The sequence below is a fragment of the Heloderma suspectum genome, chromosome 10, assembly GCF_057233095.1.
Source record: "Heloderma suspectum isolate Gila_16-S chromosome 10, 16-S_ref, whole genome shotgun sequence".
NCBI classification, from domain to species: Eukaryota; Metazoa; Chordata; class Lepidosauria; order Squamata; family Helodermatidae; genus Heloderma; species Heloderma suspectum.
The window spans coordinates 33,756,283-33,773,989 of record NC_139467.1 but is presented as its reverse complement, the minus strand read 5'-3'; the positions used below and the strand labels follow the sequence as shown (position 1 = coordinate 33,773,989).

At 46.3% G+C, this 17,707-nt stretch overlaps 1 protein-coding gene across 4 annotated transcripts in view; it reads left to right on the top strand.

Moving 5' to 3' along the window:
• LDLRAP1 (low density lipoprotein receptor adaptor protein 1) overlaps positions 1 to 17,315 on the top strand; it is a 113,506-nt gene extending 96,191 nt beyond the window's left edge. For 3 of the 4 annotated variants that reach the window (XM_084815865.1, XM_084815866.1, XM_084815867.1), the window contains exons 8-9: positions 2,093 to 2,127; positions 13,023 to 17,307. In XM_084815865.1, the coding sequence (XP_084671991.1) occupies positions 2,093 to 2,127; positions 13,023 to 13,173 (186 nt within the window). In that variant the 3' untranslated portion in view covers positions 13,174 to 17,307. Of the gene's footprint in view, positions 1 to 2,092; positions 2,128 to 13,022 lie in introns of all 4 variants that reach the window. The other variant, XM_084815864.1, reaches the window with a different exon arrangement.
• The last annotated feature ends 392 nt before the right edge of the window (positions 17,316 to 17,707 follow it).

The following is a 17,707-nucleotide window of genomic DNA, read 5'->3' as shown; positions in this document are numbered from 1 at the left end:
TCTCTGCAAAATGTGCAAGCGATAACGGATCACACTTAGCGAGACCCTGATGAGCTACTGCAGGGGTAGGCATACTTCAGGCTTGCAGGATCTACTTTGTTGTTGTTTTTTCTCCAAATGGAGTCTCGTGCAAAAGACTTAGCATTGAAAGAATTCTGAGCCCAGGAATTTGGGGGATGGGGGTACTAGAACTGAATGGAGCTCTTCCTTTTCCATGCACAAATCCACTCCTGGGTACTCAAAAGATTTCTTCATTTCAGCAGTGTAATTTAGGGCAGAAGGGAAGTCATTTTATTTCTGCTGTTGTTAAACAATTGGAAATTAGAAATCCTTGCTGATCTATGGCAAATCATTCAGAGATCTACCAGTAGATCCAGATCTATCGACTGCCCACTCCTGAGCTACTGGGCCTGATTCTGAAGGACATTTTTCATTTGTTGTTGAAATGAAATATAAACTGTTCTTTTCAGTGGATCTGGACCTGTAGATCCTGGCCTGGTTCACACAACACTAAGCCATGGTGTGGCTTGTTGAAATGTGGCTTATTGTTGTGTCTGAACCCATCCCTGCAAACAATCCATGGTTTGTTAATCAACAACAACCCAGAAAGAACCCATGGTTTGTTGGGTTGTGAACTCTGGCTTGTTTAAACCATAGCTTATTGTGATGTCTGAACCCCAAAGCATAGCTTATCTCCAGTTTGTTTGCTGCACTGTCCAACCAGAAACAAAGTCATCCAGCAAGAGTAGCCTGAGAATGAAACCACTCTAAAGACTGACAAATGGGTGGGAGAGAAAGAAAATAGTAATAGGGAAAACAAGCTGTGGTTTGTTTGCTGGTCTGCATGACAATTCATGACTAAAGCCAGAAACCATGGTTAACCTAAACCAGGGTTTAGTGAATGAAGCCACTGGGTCCATATTGCAACTCCATCGACTTGACGAACTATTGCCCTCCTCTATCAATCTTTCTGGGCCCTTACTTAGTTTTACTAGTTCAAACATCGCTACCATAAAATTAAGAATTTCTCTGATCAGGAGTAACCTGTATACGGATTTATATGCATATATACAGGTTATCCCAGCATATGTCTCATGGGGATGCAGTAGGTAATAGCCTCCACCTCTTGAGCCACCATTTTGCATCTCCCTTCCCCCATCAATATTTTGCACCCTGCTCTGATAGGTGGACTTTGTGGATCTGGTAAAAGTGTAAAAAACAAAACAACAAAAAAGTGGATCCCACAAGAGAGGTCTGGTCATGGCTATCCTAGAGAATGCACCCAACTCTCTGCAGTTGTGCATTGAAGAGGAAGATGAGTACTGAACTGAGAACTGGAATGAAGCCTGTCTGCCAGTACTGAGTTCCCTGATGAGTCTCCAAGGAGCACACTTTGAAAACTACTGGTAACTTGCTTAGTCACCAGAGGCGACCAGGAATTCTATGCAGGTGACTGAGCGAGCTAACGGAGGAGGGACAGATCCTCCACCCTGCCTTTCGCAACCAGCGTGGAAACTAAGCAGAGGAAAGATAGAGGAAAGATGGAGTGATCTGTCCCTCCTGTGCTGGTAGAAGGCTTTTGTTTACTAGCCTGCTAAGAGTCTAGTGGCCTGTGTTTCCGTGCTGTCCACAGAGGAGAACACAAGAAGAGCCATGCTGGATCAAACCAGGGATCCATCTAGTGGAGCATGCCATTCACACAATGGCCAACCAGCTGCCCATAGGAAACCCAGAAGCAGGACATGAGCACAATACTTCATACTCCTCAGCAAATGATATACAAAGGTAGACTTCTTCTGATACTGGAGGTAGCATAAAGCCATCCTGACAAGTAGCCGTGGATAGAAGGGGATTCTCCTTTCTTGTATGGAAATAGATGCTGCTAGCCTCTTAGCGGGCTAGTAAAACATTTTGCAGGCTAGTAATTTTTTGAGCTTATTTTCAAGGCTGGTCCCCACCCCTTTTTTTTTTTTTTTTAGCAATTGCAAATACAATGCAAAAACTACATTTTAACACTTGTATGCTAGCTGAATGACTTTAATTTCAGTTTGGTTTATTTTTTCCCCTCTCCCCCGCTTTCTTTATAACAAAGCCAATGGATGACGGGCTGGATGAAGCATTTTCAAGGTAATTATGATCATTTGTTTCTTGAACGTTTTTCCACCAGGGGCCTACCCTGGAAACAGACTTGATTAGTGACTGCTTTTTTTTTTTAACGCTTCTAATCTGAATCGTCTGTTGCAGTCTGACCCCTTCAGCAGCGCTCTGTTTGGCTAATTGAACGACGGGATTTGCAGCCGCTTGCATACGTCAAATATTTTGATAACATCTTAGGGCAGGAGCTAATTTGTGTATACGGTGGGGAATTAAATTCTCTAAACGATGCAGCCTGGTTGGTAAATGTCTGCTTTTTCACAAACGGAGGTAGGAAAATTGAGTGTGCTGAAGCTAGAAGCACATTGTATCTGTGATGGTGCTGGGAGGGGGAGGGATGAAGTTCTACTATGGACAACGTGTGACCCTCCAGATGTGTTGGCTTACAACTCCCCTCAGCCTACACCATTGGCTATGCTGGCTAGGGCGGATGGGAGTCGTAGGCCAAAACTTCTGGAGGGCCACACACTGCCCACCCCTATGCTGGCATGGCCCATTTGGATTCCTGGTTGCATATCAGTTTCCCACCTGCCATGGAAGGTATTTGGCAGGAAATTAAAGCAGTAGACGCATATACACTCAGCGGAGGTGGAGGAGGCAACAGATACGGCTCCTCTCCAGGTAGGCATCTCCAGGTAGGACTGGAAGAACTGCTGCCCGAAACCTTGGAGAGCCACTGCCAGTCAGTGTTGACAGTACTAAGATAGATGGACCAATGAGAGGGGGGTGTATCTCAGTGGTAGAGCACGTGGTTTGCATGCAGAAGGTCCCAGATTTGATCCCCAGCATTTCCAGGTAGGGCAGGAAAAACACCTGCCTGAAAACCTGGAGAGCTGCTGCCAGTCAGTGTTGACAGTACTAAGCTAGATGGACCAATGAGAGGGGGGTGTATCTCAGTGGTAGAGCACATGGTTTGCATGCAGAAGGTCCCAGTTTTGATCCCCAGCATTTCCAGGTAGGGCAGGAAAAACACCTGCCTGAAAACCTGGAGAGCTGCTGCCAGTCAGTGTTGACAGTACTAAGCTAGATGGACCAATGAGAGGGGGGTGTATCTCAGTGGTAGAGCACATGGTTTGCCTGCAGAAGGTCCCAGATTTGATCCCCAGCATTTCCAGGTAGGGCAGGAAAAACACCTGCCTGAAAACCTGGAGAGCTGCTGCCGATCAGTGTTGACAGTACTAAGATAGATGGACCAATGAGAGGGGGGTGTATCTCAGTGGTAGAGCACGTGGTTTGCATGCAGAAGGTCCCAGATTTGATCCCCAGCATTTCCAGGTAGGGCAGGAAAAACACCTGCCTGAAAACCTGGAGAGCTGCTGCCAGTCAGTGTTGACAGTACTAAGATAGATGGACCAATGAGAGGGGGTGTATCTCAGTGGTAGAGCACATGGTTTGCATGCAGAAGGTCCCAGATTTGATCCCCAGCATTTCCAGGTAGGGCAGGAAAAACACCTGCCTGAAAACCTGGAGAGCTGCTGCCAGTCAGTGTTGACAATACTGGGCTAGATGGACCAACACTCTGACTCAGCATAAGACAGCTTTCTGTGTTCCTATGTTCACTGTGTGCTTTATTGAACAATGGGGTAGAGGAACTGGGGAGGGACTGGCAACTACTGGTTCTCCTTGTTCCGGCCCTCCCCAAACATCCGTCCTCCTAAACCAGAAATGTTGAACTTCTTTCAGACAGAGGGCTGGATTCCATTTCAGAGAAGCTTTTCAGGGCTGCATTCCAGGGGTGGGTGGGGCCAGAGGCAAAATGGGTGGGGTCAGAATACCAAAGCTACCTGCATATTTAAGCTTAAAGCTCTAACTATCACTAACTATCACTTAGGAGAGGCATTTCAACCTTTTAGGGGGGGAAACGCGCAAAAGCCACCAAACAATTGGCAGTTGGGGGAAAGGGAGTGGGGCCAGGGGAAGAAGCGTGGCTTTCTGGGGAAGGGCCGATGTGGCCTACAAACCTGAGGTTCTGCACTCCTGATGAGGAAACTTACGTATCCCACTCAGCAGATGCAGCGATGCCAATTCCATCTGAATGGGATGGGCATTAATTTCCTAGACTCTTTGCGATGCACAACACTTAGCATGGGGAATTTCACTTCTGGGAGCCACTCCACGCAGGAGGGTGCTGCAAAGAGAGGGGAGAAAAGAGAAAACTTTGAAGGAGGATCCGCTGTCAGAGTCCCCTTCTTGAGGTTCATGTGCCTCTCCTCCCCAGTGCAAAGAATATCGGCTCACCTCCAGCACATGGGGTGATGCTAAATGGGAAGCTGAGGCCATTTCAGCAGTGGATAGACACATGAGTAAATTGGGAATGCCCATTGCTTGGAAATCTGGCCCTTTTGGGGCTCAGTGGACTTCCACTGCTCACCCAACTCGGCTTGCATTTGCAAGCTGAGCCCTGGGTTTTCCCTGAACTCCTGGGACTTTTTCAGTATTTAAATGGGGGGGGGGCGCATTTGGCGCAAATGTGTGCAAACTGTGACTGTACTTTGCGCAATTTGTGCAAATTATGGCTGTAATTTGTATAAATAAAAACCAAGGAAAATCCTCTAAGTGGCCCAACTCGCTGTAGACCAGGTTGCACCAGTTAGTGGGAAACGGATCGAAGTCCTGGGTGGTGAGCCAATGAAAACTTATCAAGCTCCACCCCCCAGACGGATTCATCTGACATCCCTAGAGTAAATACACCAGTCAGCCACTTGTGACTTACTGGCTCTGAAAAAGATGGAACTGTGTGGAGTGTAGAAGGAATATTGGAGAGCCCAGAAAGGCCTTGATAAGGCCCTGGAGCCTTATATTTTGCATGCTCTGCTAGCCCTGGATTCTGGCTGCAGGCCCAAAAAGCTCTAGTCCAGCCTTTCTCAGCCAGGCATCCTCTTGAGTTGTTGGACTACAACTCCCATCACCCCCTCATCAGCATAGTGCACTGGTTGGGGATTATGGGAATTGTAGTCTGGCACATCTTGAGGGTGCCAGAATGGACACAGCTGGGTTAGTCTCTTAGCAGCCAGCCTCTAATGCGGCAGTGGAGGCCAACGTGGCTAGGAAGAATGTCCAAGTCCTGAACAGATGTTCTTTCAAACGATGCTGTCATCTCAAAGGCTACAAAGGTCTGTCAGCCTCAGCATTACAAAGCACGTTGAGGTTATTTTGCAAATCAGAACCTTTTCCGCTGCCTCTTCTCATTCTTCCCCATTTAGGCATTGAGGGTCTTGTCAGTTTTTCACTCGAACTGTCCGCGTTGCCACATCTCTGGCATAATTTTTAAACATCCCTGCTGGACCATTTTGAGAAGAAGAATTGAGGAAAGCTCTCTCTGTTTTTGTTTTTACTTTTTAAAATTACATTGCAGGTTAACTTTTACAGTGGGGAATAGAAGGGAATGGTGTTACGTCTTGGAGGAAAGGGCCTCTCATTTTGTGGGTGTTGTGCACACATGCACACTTCTGGGCTGCAGGACATTTTTCACAAGTAACGTAAAGCAGGGGGTAGGCAACCTTTTGGGACCATGAGCACATTTCACAATTTGATAAACGGTCCTGGGCACCACCACAACATGGCTGCCATCAGAGGCATGGCAAAAGACAAGTAACTTGCCCAACAGATTTAAGTAGAAGGCAGAGTCTCAACACACTAAACAACTTGTTTGAAGCCATAATTTTCAGCGCCCACAGACACCTTGGCTGCTATTAAGAAAATGTATTATTTTTTAAAAAATAAGTGGGCAGGGTAGGACACCTTATTGACAAGAAGAAAAGTGGCTGGGGCGCATTGAAGCCCATGGGTACCACATTAACCATCCCTGCGCTGAAGGCACCTTTTAAGTCTCCAGGCAGTAATTCCTGAAAGAGGAGGGATGGGAAGAAACTCTCTTCTTGGCGTGGTAGCTACAGAGCTCTAGAGATGGGTGAGAAATTCATTCCATTGACATTTTTGTCTGAATTTACCAAATTGCACCTCCCAAACCTACAAGTGACCCAGAATACAGTTGTGCACTGAAATTTGCACTTTTCCACATCTTGCATTGCATTTCTCCACTTTAAAAATGCACACACAAAATGCATACATTAGGGGACAGTGCGCACAACAGTGATCCATACAGTAGGGAAAAGTGCTTACAGTGGTGAAGTTATGCACGGGAATGCATTACAATGAGGGAAATAGCTGGGGGCGGGGGAAGGTGCACGCTAGCAAAAGATGACGCAAAAATGCTTGCTCCAGGGAAGGTGTGCACAAAAACATGTATCCTAGGAGAAGCACACACAAAAATGCACATGAATCTTCATTTGGCCCTTTAAAAAAACAATATTTATACACTGATGCGGCAGTGGACCGAAACGAACAGAAAATGAGAAACTGAGCAGAACCACAATTGGCAGATTCGCCCATCTCTCAACAAATCTCAGCACTTTGGCATGGCATGTGTTGGCAAAGGGACCTTCATGCCACCCAACTCACCATTTCTAATGAAGTGGAACCAGGTGGTGCCCTTATGAGATTTCCAGACTATAGGCCTGCTTGAAACATACACACACATGCCGTTAAGGGCTCCCAGCACAGGGCCAAGGGGAAACAAGGATGTGAAGCCATCTATGGCTGAGATTTGCCTTGATTTGCTCATTTTCCTACACAATATATTCTGCTTTTGCTAGCCATAGAAGAGGACTAAGACCTCCCGATCCTTTTGGCCTCCCTCCCTGGAGTTTTGAGATTCCACCTAGGCAATGACCATGAATGCCAGTGCAAGGTGCAAAAAGTCAGGTGCCTTTATTTATATCTTATGTATTTTATTGATTGATTTAAGAGATAATAAATCTGTTGATAGACAGGGAGCTCCAAGATCAAAGACCTCTGTCTATCCTATGCCCTGCCCGCAAAGGCCAGGCAAGGGAGGAGGAATGATGGAAGCAATTCCGCCTCCCGGTCCTCCCTAAAAAAAATAAATACAGCTATAAATAGTTAGACAGGCCTCTGAGCCAGTGCGGGCTGGTGGCTCCTATGTCAGCAGGGTGGTGAATCCGCTCCGGGTTTCACTCAGAATTCTAAAGGAGCTATCCAAGTGCAGAGCTCCTTTACAGTTCTGACTGAAACCCAGGGGAGATCACTGCCCCACTGACATAGGAGCCACCAGCCTCCACTGCTCTGAGCCCTTCTAGCTGACATACTGGAGGTGGGCAGGGATGGCAATGGAGAGGCTGTAGGATGCTGTGGATCCTGACCTCGTCCCTCCCTGCCCGCTGTTCATCCTCCCTAAGCTCCGCCAAGGTTGCTGTTGCAGCCTCAGATGAGCAGCCCCTGCAGTACTTCCCACAGCAGCTGTGAGGAGGAGCTGGAACAGAGTGATGTTGGATTCCACCTCCCGCAGTCGGTCTCTGGTCTCTGGAGGCGGAATCCACCATATCCTGCGGGTCCCTGAAATGCTCTCCAGGTGCCATAGGGTTTCTCTTTAACAGTGTTTCTAAACCACCTTTCCTCCTTCCAAAAGATGTGAAAAGACTTCAAAGATTTGGCAACCAAGAAAAATATATTTCAGGGAAATAAATGCTAAGACAAAGTTCTGTACTGAACTTGGGGACTATTGTCCAAAATCTGCACAGAGCAGGTTATTTTAAAAGTCACAATGTACTGTTCAAAACATCCTTTACAATATAAAACCTCGTTTATATACATTGTTGCAAATGGGTGCCTGCCATTAATATCAAAGCAGCTTACTATAAATAAATAAAATAACAAAAAGAGCAAGGATTTGGCTCAGAGCTTTACTAATGCAGAAGTAATGAAGCGTATACACTTTATCATTTTTACAAACATGCTTAAGTAAAAATGCCAATGTACAGCGCTCATTATCAGCGGTGTCTGTACAAAAAGAGAGAGCCCCTGTTGCTGAATGGCTTGTTGGTTCTCCTAAGTGGCATAACATTAGAAGTGTGCTCAAGATGAATCCAAGTAGAGAGAATCCAGTACCTTCCTGGCTCAAGGGACAGGCAGAAATTCAATAGGTGCTTAAACAGCTCAGAATTCCCTCTCCCATACTATGAAAAAGACATTGGCATTTTAAAGTAGGAATGGTGGGCAATCTTTTTTACCCACAAGTGTTATTGAAGGTTGCATGCTGGTGATGGGCATGTGGGCATGATCAGGCCCAGCATCCCCCTCTTGCTCCCACTCTCCTCTCTCTCTTTCTCACACATACACACGCACACACACCCATCTGCTCTGTTATGCCTCGATTTTAGTGAGGGCTTAGCATTATTGGGCACTGCTGCTCCCTGGGTTACATGGTTCCACTATGAATTGGTCTTTACCAGTGTTTTGGGCAAGTCAGGTAACCCAGCACCATAGAAAGCTCAGAGTGGTGCTGGTGTTGGAAGCCAGATAAGCATGGCTGTACATTGCTCCAACAAGCAGCAGATCATGACTGAACCTTAAGTAGGAGTGTAGCTTCTTTTAGACTGGTTAGCCCTGCCTCCATACTGACTAGGGCCCTGGTCTGTTGTAGCAGCCTCACTCTGCAGTGTCGCTGGCATGCTGGTGTCTTTGTGGCTGGAGTCTTCAGAGTCTGAAGATGGCAATATGACCTCTGGATGTGGGGATGGGGTGGGGAGGTCCCTCGGGTTTTCCTGGTGAACTGGGTCACGACGAGTTGGAAGCCTCAGGACATCTTTCTGTAACCAAGTCCTCTCCCTGAATAGTTAACCCAGGAGCAGCTTCTTCTGCGGTTGAAGGGTTGGGATTTTCTGAGGATGAGGGTTCGGAGTCCTGGTCAATGACACCATCTCAGGATGCAGGAATGTGGAGGTTTAAACTTCCCCTCGTCCTACGTTGCAGTCCCATCATACAGGGCCCCCTCCCCATTGCCTAGCTGAACGGCACTTTTCCTTGCACCAATCATCTGGACAGGGAGAGGTGTGATTGAAACAGGATCCGCCCATGTGTGCTCATAGGTGTGGGAAGCTGGCTGCCTCCTGCTCCCCCCACACCCTCTTCCTGAGGACTAGATGTGACATGGGAGCTCCATGATGGGATCTACCCACTTTTAGAGGGACCCAAAAGCAGCCTTGAGGCCCCCCAGTGTCAGGTCCCTTGGTTCTCTCCATTGGCAATCACACACTCCAAGGCATCAGGCTTCGGGCTCACTACTTTGTTAGCTACCAGGTTCCTTACAAACGCACATCCTCGGAGACTGTCAGACTACAAAGGAAAACAGCTACTCCACATAATTATGAATGTCAATAGACAAGCCAAGTGGGAATCAGAGACACCAGAATAGCTTAGGGGGGGATGCCCCTTCCTTACAGTTGTGTTCCCCTATGTAAGCTATAATGCATAGCCAACCAGGTGGAACGTCTGAGCTCCGCCTCTAACTTTTCCTTCTTTGCCCTGTGCTGGACTCTAGCATCCCTCAGGTCACACCCCGCACTCTCCTCCGAGACCTGGGTTCTCACGGGGGAGGAAGGGGGGGGCCTTCAGTTTGAGCCATCTGCAAGCCAAGTTCCTCAAAAAGAATGTCTATCCATATCTGAGCTCACTAGGGAGGAAACCTCCCCCAGTTCTGGCTGTTCCCAGTCTGAATCTGAGCTGCTAACTATCTCCACATGCTCAGGATCATTCCTGACACCAGTGTAGATCGGGGTGCAGTGCGAGGGAAGTGCCTCCCCCCCCCCCCGGTACGATTTCTATAATGGAAACAAAGACCACCTCACTGCTATTAACTATTGGGCGGGGGATCAAATACAATATTAGGTATCCCATCTATTTTCCCTAGCATAGGCTGGGGGGGGGGGGATTTCAAGTGAGACTAAACTACAGCATACTTAAAAAGGAAAGGAAAGGTTCCTCCTGTGCAAGCACCGAGTCACTGCTGACTCCTAGAGGGACGCCGCTTTTGCTGGCGTTTTCATGGCAGACTATAGCGGGGTGGTTTGCCATTGCCTTCCCCAGTCATGACTACCTTTCCCCCAGCAAGCTGGGCACTCATTTTACCGACCTCGGAAGGATGGAAGGCTGAGTCGACCTGAGCTGGCTACCTGAGACCCAGCTTCCGCTGGGATCGAACTCAGGTCGTGGGGAGAGTTTCAGTTGCAATACTGCCACCTACCACTCAGTGGTTAATCTGGCCCTGTTTGCTGTCAGCCCTTACATTCTCCACGTAGCACATCGTTTGCATGAGAAGGTTAGTTAGCATTGCGATAAAGTAACCATAAGGAATATGAAAGTGGAACTTCTCTTCAAATCTCCCTTGTCCTAAAGTTTCTGGTGATCCCGATAGACACTGAACCGTTGGGATGGATGCTACCATTACCAATTCCTGTACCACCATGCAGCTGTCTGGAGGAGTTAAGATTCCAGATCTCCTCTCCAGAAACAGCCAGAGCTGCTGTGAGCAACTGGAATTTAAAGTGGACAGCACTGGAGAGCCGTTGTGGCTGCCTGTCTGTAAAACCATCCTGCAGCTAGGAAAATTGAGATGTTCCAATGTGGCACTTCGTTTCTTCTTCTTCATCATCTTTTGGTCAGCGTGGCCTTTTGTCTGGGAGATAAGGCCTCTGCTAATGATGTGCCTGGCTCCAGCTAGTGTGGGTTGGTGGGTTTTATACAAAAGCCAGCAGTTCATTCAGTACAAAGAAAATGGCAAGCAGTCGATTCTAGAAGGAGCAGGGTTTGTCTGGCTGGAACCTCCTGATAAACAGACTGGGAAAGAAGGCATCAAATACCGGAAAGCTGCACAGATTAAATTTTCCTTGGTTTAGGAGGGGGGTGAAGGGCTTTCAAGTAGGAAGCAGATAGTGCTGATGTTTATGGCTGCAGCTGATACACAATATAACCTGGGCCAATTCAGTTTCCCAACTAGATGTCCAAGTGTGATTAAAGAAGAGATGGAGGAGAAATTTGTTTGGTTCACATTTCAGTGCAAACTTCACAAATTTATACTCCCCAAACCTAAATATGAACCAGAACACAAGTTTGCTGCCAAAATCTATAAATTACCAAAGTTTGCGTTGCAGTTCACAAAAAAAGCACACAAAAATGTTTCTTTCCAAAAAAATGCTCATATTTCAAACCCCCCCCCCCCCCCGACAGGAGTACATTTGCCCAAAAAATTGCATAGACAAACTTTATTCAGCTAGGGGAAATGTATACATTTGCAAAAGTGTACACCAAAATGCATACTTTTGGAAAAAAATACACAGACCTTAAAAAAAATGTTCATGAAAATTCTTGCAAATCTGCATGCAGACAATAGAAAAAATCATAATCAAAACTTAGCATTGGAAAAAGGAGAACTTGTGTGAAATCGAGCTTGACAGATTCACACATTGATGGTTGAATGTTTAAAGGTGCGTGTATGTCTGTGTTTTACTTCTGTAATTCACGTGTTTGTTGCAGGAAACATTCCTCCTCTTCCCCCCACCCACCCCAGCAATCACAATATGTAGTGCTGTGTATGGTTTATGTATGGCTTATGTATGGTTCCCAGGAGGTCTCCCTTTGTGGAAGTGTACAGGGCCAAAGTTTCTTAGCTTCAGCAGCTGAGTCACATCCTGTACCTTCAGATCATTCTCTGGGAAAGTGTATAGGTAATTCAGATTTCTCTTCCACATGGAATTTTGTGCATACAAACACACACAGACACCTGCCTCTTTCCAAGTGGTGCACTTGGCTGAGATACTGCTGGGTTTGCACAACATGCTAACACCTAATCAGCGGTTGAATGTGGGTCGTTCGTTGAACTGTGAGTTGTTTTTTGAACCATAGGTTAGCATGTTGTCTGAACCCAGGACATTTTCCACAGGGTGGCTTGTTAATCATGCAGTGTGGCTTATTTTTCTTGAACAAGCCACCTTGAGAACCAATGGTTTGTTGTTGGGTTGTTCAGGGTGGTTAACAAGCTACACTGCATGGTTAACAAGCCACCCTGCGGAAAATGTCCTGGGTTCAGATAACACAATAATTCATGGTTCACCAGCAACCCACACTCAACCACTGGGTGTTGGTTAACATGTTGTGTGAACCCAGCCAGTGAAAAATTCTTTCTAGACTTGGCCCAATTATACAGCCTTCCACTGGAGGAGTTGTAGGTCAGAAGGCTTCTGTATGAAGACTGTCCCCCAGGGGAAGATGAATTATCTGGCTAGAGTGGCATCTTGGCTGATTCTTTTGAGTGGTACTATTGGCATGTGAGTACCACCCAGCCCCTGGTCCAAATCTCAGCTTTTTATTTATGAGCTTATTGTGTGGCCTTGGACCAACCAATCCCCCTGCCCTGCCCCAGCTGATAAGAATTCCTCAGGCCAGCCTTGCACAGAGGAGTTGAAAGGGTTGTTGAGAGGATGCGCATGAAGGGTGTCGAGCACTTCTGAAAGCACTACAGAAGCATTCATTGCTGCCGGTTCTACACCACCCTTCTCCCACCTGGTGCCCTCCAAATGGCCATGCTAGCTGGGAATGGTGGGAGTTGCAGTCCCCAGGTAGGGGGAAGCCAGAGTGCACTGTTCAGTTTCCATTCCCAAGCAGTCTGCGGACAAGCCTTGGACTGAGATCCCCTCTTGGCTTTGGGGAGAAAGCAAAACGGCCAGATTCACACCATCCCAAGTGAAAACACTCCCTGCCAATAGAAAGCCAGAACAGCAGGCAAAGAACTGCATTAGAACATGGCTACTTCCCTTTTTGTGGGGATTTATTTATTTATTTACATGAGGAAGCATTTGGAAGTATCCCTTGGCTGTAGTCAGAAGTGGTCCATTCTATTCTACCATCACCTGCTGCCCATCTAAACCTGGTCGTGGTGCTGTTTCTGGCTGTTGTGACAGGCTTGCATCCACAGCTCTCTGCAGGACCCTTCACAGTTACTATTTTTCTTTCAGGCTGGCACAGTCTCGAACCAACCCCCAAGTCCTCGACATTGGCCTGACTGCTCAAGACATCCAAAGTGCTGAAAACCTCTCACCTGTAGATTGGGACAAAGTTGATTCCGCAACAGCGGCAGGAAAAGATGACCACCTCTTTGGGTTCTGACGTCCTCCCTTCCTTTTCTCCTGCCAAGCTTTTTGAAGTTAAATAACCACTAAGCGAGCCATCCCCAATGTGGCACCTTCCAGATGTGTTGGACTACAATTCCCATCATAGCCTGGCTGGGTGTTTTAGTCCCAGAACATCTGGAGAGTGTCCAGGTTGGGGAAGACTGCACTAAGAACTTGATGCACTGCATTCTGGGTGATTTTAACTGGAGGGGGTTCCTTAAGAGGGAAGGCAAGGCATACATTTGGCTCAGAATGGATGCTGTTATGACAACCCTTTTGACCAAAGCTTTATATACTTTTTAATACATCTTTATATATGGAATTTCTATTTTGGTCTTTTGCTCTTATGTATATGCTGAGATGCGCCTTGAATATATTTATCCAAGAACCCCTTCCGTTTACATATAGTATGGAAATTATGTGGCATCGTCTAACTCAATATTACAGTATTAGATTGCTTTTCCCACTGGAATATGCACGGCTGACAGTAGCATGGGCTGTGCAGCATCGAAGTGATCTGGAGCACGTTGGCCTTTTTCTCAAAGAGATGGGTCCCAGCAAGGTAGGCGGGTGCTTTGGGAAGATAACAGCCAGGCTGCATTGGCAGCTGCCTGGCTGGTTTGAGCTGGGAGGGGTAGGGTGCTATGAGGGTTGTGGTGCGGAAATGGCGGCTTGTGGCCCTCTAGTCTTTCTCTCTATGGTCCACTGGTTCCTCCCACAGGCCTGTTGGTAGCAGCCCACAGCAGTTGAGCGCACAGGGCATAGCCAGATGTTTTAATTACAAGGATCAGTAGGGCTCTTTGGCACTTCTGACCCACAAGCTGCGGTGAACCATGCAGACCAGAACTTGTGAAACTGCCCTACTGATCCATGAAACGGAGCCCGTTTGACATATCCACCCTCTTTCAGATGCTGCGGGGGACAGCATGAAGGAATGTACGTGTGAATGGTTGGAGAGGCACACAGCCTTTTCACAGAACAGGTCCACACGCCTGATAACAACCTCACCCCTGTGGCAGCCACCCACCTGGACACACCATGTCTCCACCAGTAGAAGGGGGCTCACCTTGTTGGGACACCCAAGTGAGAATGGGTGGTGCAGGTGCTGCAGTGACCCTAGCTGGCTTCCCATGGTAAGCAACGGAGATGAAATTATCAGGTGTGTGTTGCAGTATCCCACCAGGAATACAGGACATGGACATTGGAAGATGCCTCATAAGTATCCTGTTGTACCATCCTGGAATTCTCTGGGACTTGGGCCAAGTATGTGCATGCATGGGACACAAATGGCCCATGGATCTTTCGTAGCCTCATGTAAATCGAGCCAATTGGGCAATGTTCATATTGTGGGGATCTGGATGTGTGTGGATTCTACCTAGACTTCAGATGGGTCTGTCCAAACAGAAGACAACATGGGAAATTTCTTCCTGCGTTTCAGACTGCAGTGGGTGGGTTGCCTGACTGAATACTTGCCATGACATTTTTTAAAAGCACCTTGCATATAGAAAACTAGATGTCAGGGAGAAGAGTTCTAGTTTAGACTTCTCCCTGACATTCTTGTTTGCCATGTGCAAGGAAGGGAGTGTTCAAACAGGTGTCCACTGCTGCCTTATATATTTTGTAAAACTTTACATTTATTTTGTGTTAGTTTTCTTTTATCCATAAGCTTGCTGGGGGCCTGTTGTCAGACAGAAAAGCAGGATCTTTGAGAAAATGCTTATAAATTCTTAGATACAGTCCTGGAACAGTTTCACCACCTCAGCTGCTATTTGTGTAGCCCAGGCTCAAGCCACTGAGAGGGTTGTGAGGAAGAAGAAAGGGGCACAGATGGCAGAGAGAGAAGGCAACAGGTGAGCTTCTTCAGAAGAGGCCTTTTGTGTGGAGGAGAGAAGCTGTGTGTGTGTGGGGGGGGGGAAGGGCTGCATTTGCCTCTGTGCCTGCTGACTTTTGCAGTGTTGTGTTGATCCTTAATGGAGATGAACTGCAGCCTTAACGAACAATGCCTTGAACCTCTATTCTGTATTCTTACACCCCTTCAGAGGGGTTCGCTATATTTGCACTCTTCCTCCCTTCCAAAAAGGGGGGGTGTCTTAAGTAATAAAAAAGAAGTAACTTTTGGGGAACAATGTCTGCTTATGTTTGAGTGACTTCAAAAGCAGTTTCCATCCTGTTGCATTCTTCCGGAGAATTTCTCTATACTGGGAATGGCAAAATTATGATAGTTGATAATATTGGGAAGAACAAACGTTGCCTTTTGAATTTTCAGTGGACTGTAACAGTCTTTCCTTCCTTCTTTTTGTTTTCCTTCGTTCCTTCCTTCCTTCCTTCCAGAATGGAATTGGCATACTTTGAATAAAGACTTGTAGCTTTGCACTTTAACACACACACACACACACACACACACTGAACTGAAATTATGGATTCAAATGTCAAAACAGGTTTGCATTGCTCTGTGACCCTTTTTTTTTTCTCTTCCCCTTTTAAAAGTACTTCTTCCCAAAATGCACACCATCCTTTGGGTAGTCTTCCTAAAACTGATGTCTTGCTCTTTTGCAGTAGCAAAATGTTTGAAGACACATCCATCACATTGATGGAGAAGATTAACAATTTCGCTTTCAGCTTTCTCGTTTTTACATTTGCCACCTAGGAAGAACTCAATTGCTGAGGTTCGGCTAGCAATTAGATAACAGTACGTTTGCTCCCACATTTCTCTTTCTACCCACTTGCAACTCTTGTGAAGGCTTAGAAAAGAATATCTGAGCCTGATTTCTCATAAGGCTCTGGATTTAGAAAACTAAATAATGGGAGAATCAGGATTATGTTCATTAAGAGATTACATTTAACAATGATCCTGAATAGCTGCACTGTGACACAGTTTGCCATGTTTGTGGCCTTTTTGGAAATATACTAATCTGTTTTATAGGTTTGTAATTGGCTTTTGAGATGCTAATTTAACTTTCCCCTAAACCCTTGTTCATCACTCTGCTAATGCCACAGTTGGGCAAAGTAAAACTCAAATCAGGCTGGCTATTCAGAGGATGGCAGACAGATGAATTGGAAACCACATAGTTTGGAAGCTTGGCTCTTGAAAGCTCTGTGTATTGTGTCAACTCTGGGGAAAAAAGGTGTTCGAACAAATCTCCTTCATCTTGCCAAAAAAGAAATTTCTGCCTTGTGCCCAGGCTTGCACATGGCACAAAACTCTTCTCTTGGGACTGTGACAATATTAGGCCACTGAAGACTTCTACTAAAACTGTGTATGTCGGTCTATATAGACCGGGGTAGTCATGATGCCCTCCAGATGTTTTGGACAGCAACTCCCATCAGCCAGCATGGCCAATGATCAGGGGGTATGGGGGTTGTAGTCCCAAACATCTGCAGAGTACCAGGTTGCCTACCCTGACATGGTATCCGCATCTGTGCAAAGTTAGCTGTAGTTGTGCCCCAAATAGAAGCTTAGCCTGCAAATACAGTGGAATGAGTTGGTAGAATGGACTGTACCACTTTAGGGTTTGAGGGCAGGGGAGGTCCCCATTTTGAATGCTGCCCATGAAAAATAAACTCCTGACGCTAAACATCTAGCACATCAAGGAGAAAAATGCTAGTTTCTCACTTGGCTAGTTTTCTACTCACATGGAGTTTTTCAGGTAGACGAGAATCCAGTGGTAATTTGTTCCACAAACCCCCAGTCGGAGGCAGTGGACTTTATTTTACTACTTCAGAGATCTACCACCACATTCCCGTGCATGTGTAGGTCAGGCTTAGGGTGCAATCCTATTCGTGTTTAGACAGAAAAAAGTCTTACAACCCAGTATGCCCCGGCCACCTTGGCTTGCTAGGGCATGCTGGGAGTTGTATGGCTTTTTTTTGTCTAAACACACACAGGATTGTGCCTTTAATATACTAGGGAGGGGAGGGAGCCATAATCATTCTTTAAAAAAAAAAAAATGGAAAGGATGGCCCAAGACTTTCATCCCTCATATGAATCTATACTTTTTCTTCCTTTCTAAAAATCTTCAGAGTATATACGTAACATGCACAATATAATGCCTGTGTGTATATAGTTAAACATATGCTGTAAAAAGTACATATGCTGTTTAGAAAAATAAAAGTTCTACCTTTTTTTTTCAAATACACCTTGCTTTGTGTTTGTTTGTTTGTTTGTTTGTTTGTTTTGGATAATTTTATTTCCCTCTTTCCAACTCTGAAATATTCAAAGTGGGTAACAACAGTCAAAAATACATAATGCTCCACAGAACAGCACTACTGTTCTGTTCCATAGAACAGCGCTACAGAATAGCACTACACCATGACATAGCATCTTTCCGGGGCATTCGGGGGGTGGGGTGGGGGACTAGTGACCACTACTCTGAGGAGCTCGAAAACTAAGTGTGGAGAAAAAGAAAAGCAAGTCAGAGAGCAATTCTATACATGTTTAGACAGGAAAAAAAAGTCCTAAAACTCCCAGCATTCCCCAGCCAGCCCTGTTGGCCTGGGAATGCTGGGAGCTGTAGGACACTTTTCAGTCT